This window comes from Nymphaea colorata, chromosome 2 (assembly GCF_008831285.2).
Source record: "Nymphaea colorata isolate Beijing-Zhang1983 chromosome 2, ASM883128v2, whole genome shotgun sequence".
NCBI classification, from domain to species: Eukaryota; Viridiplantae; Streptophyta; class Magnoliopsida; order Nymphaeales; family Nymphaeaceae; genus Nymphaea; species Nymphaea colorata.
Window position 1 is genome coordinate 10,585,037 of NC_045139.1, and position 2,514 is coordinate 10,587,550.

The 2,514-nt window shown below is 51.6% G+C and overlaps 1 protein-coding gene across 1 annotated transcript; it reads left to right on the forward strand.

The window, feature by feature from the left end:
• The first annotated feature begins 236 nt into the window (after positions 1-236).
• On the forward strand, positions 237-2,514 carry LOC116246775 (UDP-glucuronate 4-epimerase 6-like). Its single transcript, XM_031618637.2, has one exon. The coding sequence runs from the start codon at positions 633-635 to the stop codon at positions 1,986-1,988; it is 1,356 nt and encodes a 451-aa protein (XP_031474497.1). The 5' UTR covers positions 237-632; the 3' UTR covers positions 1,989-2,514.

Consider the following 2,514-nt stretch of genomic DNA (forward strand, 5'->3'; position numbering starts at 1 on the left):
CTCACCATTCATGATTCATCCCCGTTCCCTATCGTAGAAAAAAATAAATTAAAAAAAAAAAAAAGTTAATGAATCCCGAACAGGAAATTTGAGGGAAGATGTGGGTCTGCGTTGACAAACTTTTGTTTCTGGATCAGATCTTCAAGATGGGGCCCACCCAACAAATTAGTTCAGCGGTGACCCCACAACCCTCCGCTTATAAATTCCGCTCAAAATCTCTAGAAATCCCTGAATCTAAATTTGAGGATTTCCCTTGGTTTTTCTCCACAATCCAGAAACTGATTCAGGATCTCTCTCTTCTCTCTCTCTTGTGCTTATCGGATTTTTTTTTAGTTCTGATTCAGATCTCTCTCAGTAGTTGCGATTCTCCTGTGGCCTATCCACAACAGATCGCGCTCTCTCTTTGTCTACTTCTCTGTATAAGTTTCCTCCTTGTCTGTGGTTCCTAGTGGGAGGGAAGCGTTTTCCTCTCTGCGGATTTCCGATCTCTTCCCCACTAATTCCGGACCTCAGTGAAAAAGGGCAGCAGCTCTCGCTCCACTTCACAGTGCGCTCGCGTACTCTCTCTCCCTGACCAGTTTTTTTGGGAGAGAAAGGCACATTAAGCTCTAGAGAGAGAGAGAGAGAAGGAAATGGGATCGTCCTCGGCGGCCATTGACGCGGGGAGCAAAGGTGCGAAGCTCGAGCGCTACAACACCTACCTCCGGCGGATCGGCACCACCAAGATGATGGCCACATCCTCCAAGCTCCTCTTCCGCACCTGCCTCTTCATTGCCCTCCTCCTCGTCCTCTTCATCACCCTCGCCCCTCCCACCACCACCACCGACTCCTCTCAACACCGCCGCCGCCGCTCCCTCACCTCCTCCTCCCTTCGGGGCGGCTCCCCATGGGAGAAGCATATCCTTGCCTCCTCCACACCTCGCCGGCCCGGCGGCCTCTCCATCCTCGTCACCGGCGCCGCAGGCTTCGTCGGCACCCACCTCTCCCTTGCGCTCAAGAAGCGCGGCGACGGAGTCCTCGGCCTCGACAACTTCAACAACTACTACGAACCCTCCCTCAAGCGCTCTCGCCAGGCCCTCCTCGCCAAGCACGGGATCTTGATCGTCGAGGCTGACATCAACGACGGCGCGATCCTCTCCCAACTCCTCGACACCGTCTCCTTCTCCCACGTCGTCCACCTCGCTGCTCAGGCCGGCGTCCGCTACGCCATGCAGAACCCCTCCTCCTACGTCCACTCCAACATCGCCGGCCTCGTCTCCCTCTTCGAAGCCGTCAAGTCCGCCAACCCCCAGCCCGCCGTCATCTGGGCCTCTTCTTCCTCCGTCTACGGCCTCAACACAGACAACCCCTTCTCCGAGCACCACCGCACCGACCGCCCCGCCAGCCTCTATGCCGCCACCAAGAAGGCCGGCGAGGAGATCGCCCACACCTACAACCACATCTACGGCCTCTCGATCACCGGTCTCCGTTTCTTCACCGTCTACGGCCCCTGGGGCCGCCCCGACATGGCCTACTTCTTCTTCACAAAGAACATACTAAAACGCAAGGCCATCGACATCTTCACGAGTCCAGACGGCAGGGACGTAGCCAGAGACTTCACCTACATCGACGATGTGGTGAACGGCTGCATTGGTGCAATCGTCACCGCCCAGAAGAGCACCGGCAGCGGCGGGAAGAAGCGGGGCCCGGCGCAGCTGAGAATCTACAATCTCGGCAACACCTCCCCGGTGTCGGTACAGAAGCTCGTGTCCATACTGGAAGAATTGCTGAATTTGAAGGCCAAGAAGAACTTGATCAAGATGCCGAGCAACGGGGACGTGCCCTTCACTCACGCCAACGTGAGCTTGGCGGCGGCGGACTTCGGCTATAGGCCCACCACCGATCTTGCCACGGGGTTGAGGAAGTTCGTGAAGTGGTATATGAGCTACTATGGGCTTCAGAGCAAGGTGAAAAAAGGAGGGTCGCCGGATTTACTGTCACAGAGTTGAGCCTTGAAATTTTATTTAAACACTCAAATTCTTGGGTGTGTTTTATTACAATTATGCTTTGTAGAGATTCCGTTTGTTCTTTTTGGAGGTTGTTTTCTCCTCTTATAGATTATGGGTGGGGGAGAAATGATGAGAAGAAGAAGCTATCACAGCCTGTTCTGCAGAAAGTGTGTCTGGACGGATTGTGAGGGGAAAAGGCAGAAAAAGCAAAAGTGACTAGAAAAAGATTTAAAGGTGTTGAATAACGACAAGTTAATTACTGGTGAATCGATTTAAGAACTTCGATGTGTATATGAGGCTCAATTCGTTGTTTTTTTTTATTTTTCTGTGGATTGTGGAATTTTATTTATTTATTTTTCTTTCTACTAGAACATGTGGAGTGGAAGTAGTAGAAAGATTTGTTATCTGCATTCATGAGGCATGAGACCAATCCGTTTTGGCATCCGGCAATTGTGGTAAAATTTCAATTCATATTGCAAAATCATGTTCAAGTTATGATGAAATAATAGAGCATGCTTAAGTTTTA

What these genes read in the sequence shown, in the direction of transcription:
- LOC116246775 (XM_031618637.2), top strand. Translation starts at nt 633, where the DNA reads ATGGGATCGTCCTCGGCGGCCATTGACGCGGGGAGCAAAGGTGCGAAG.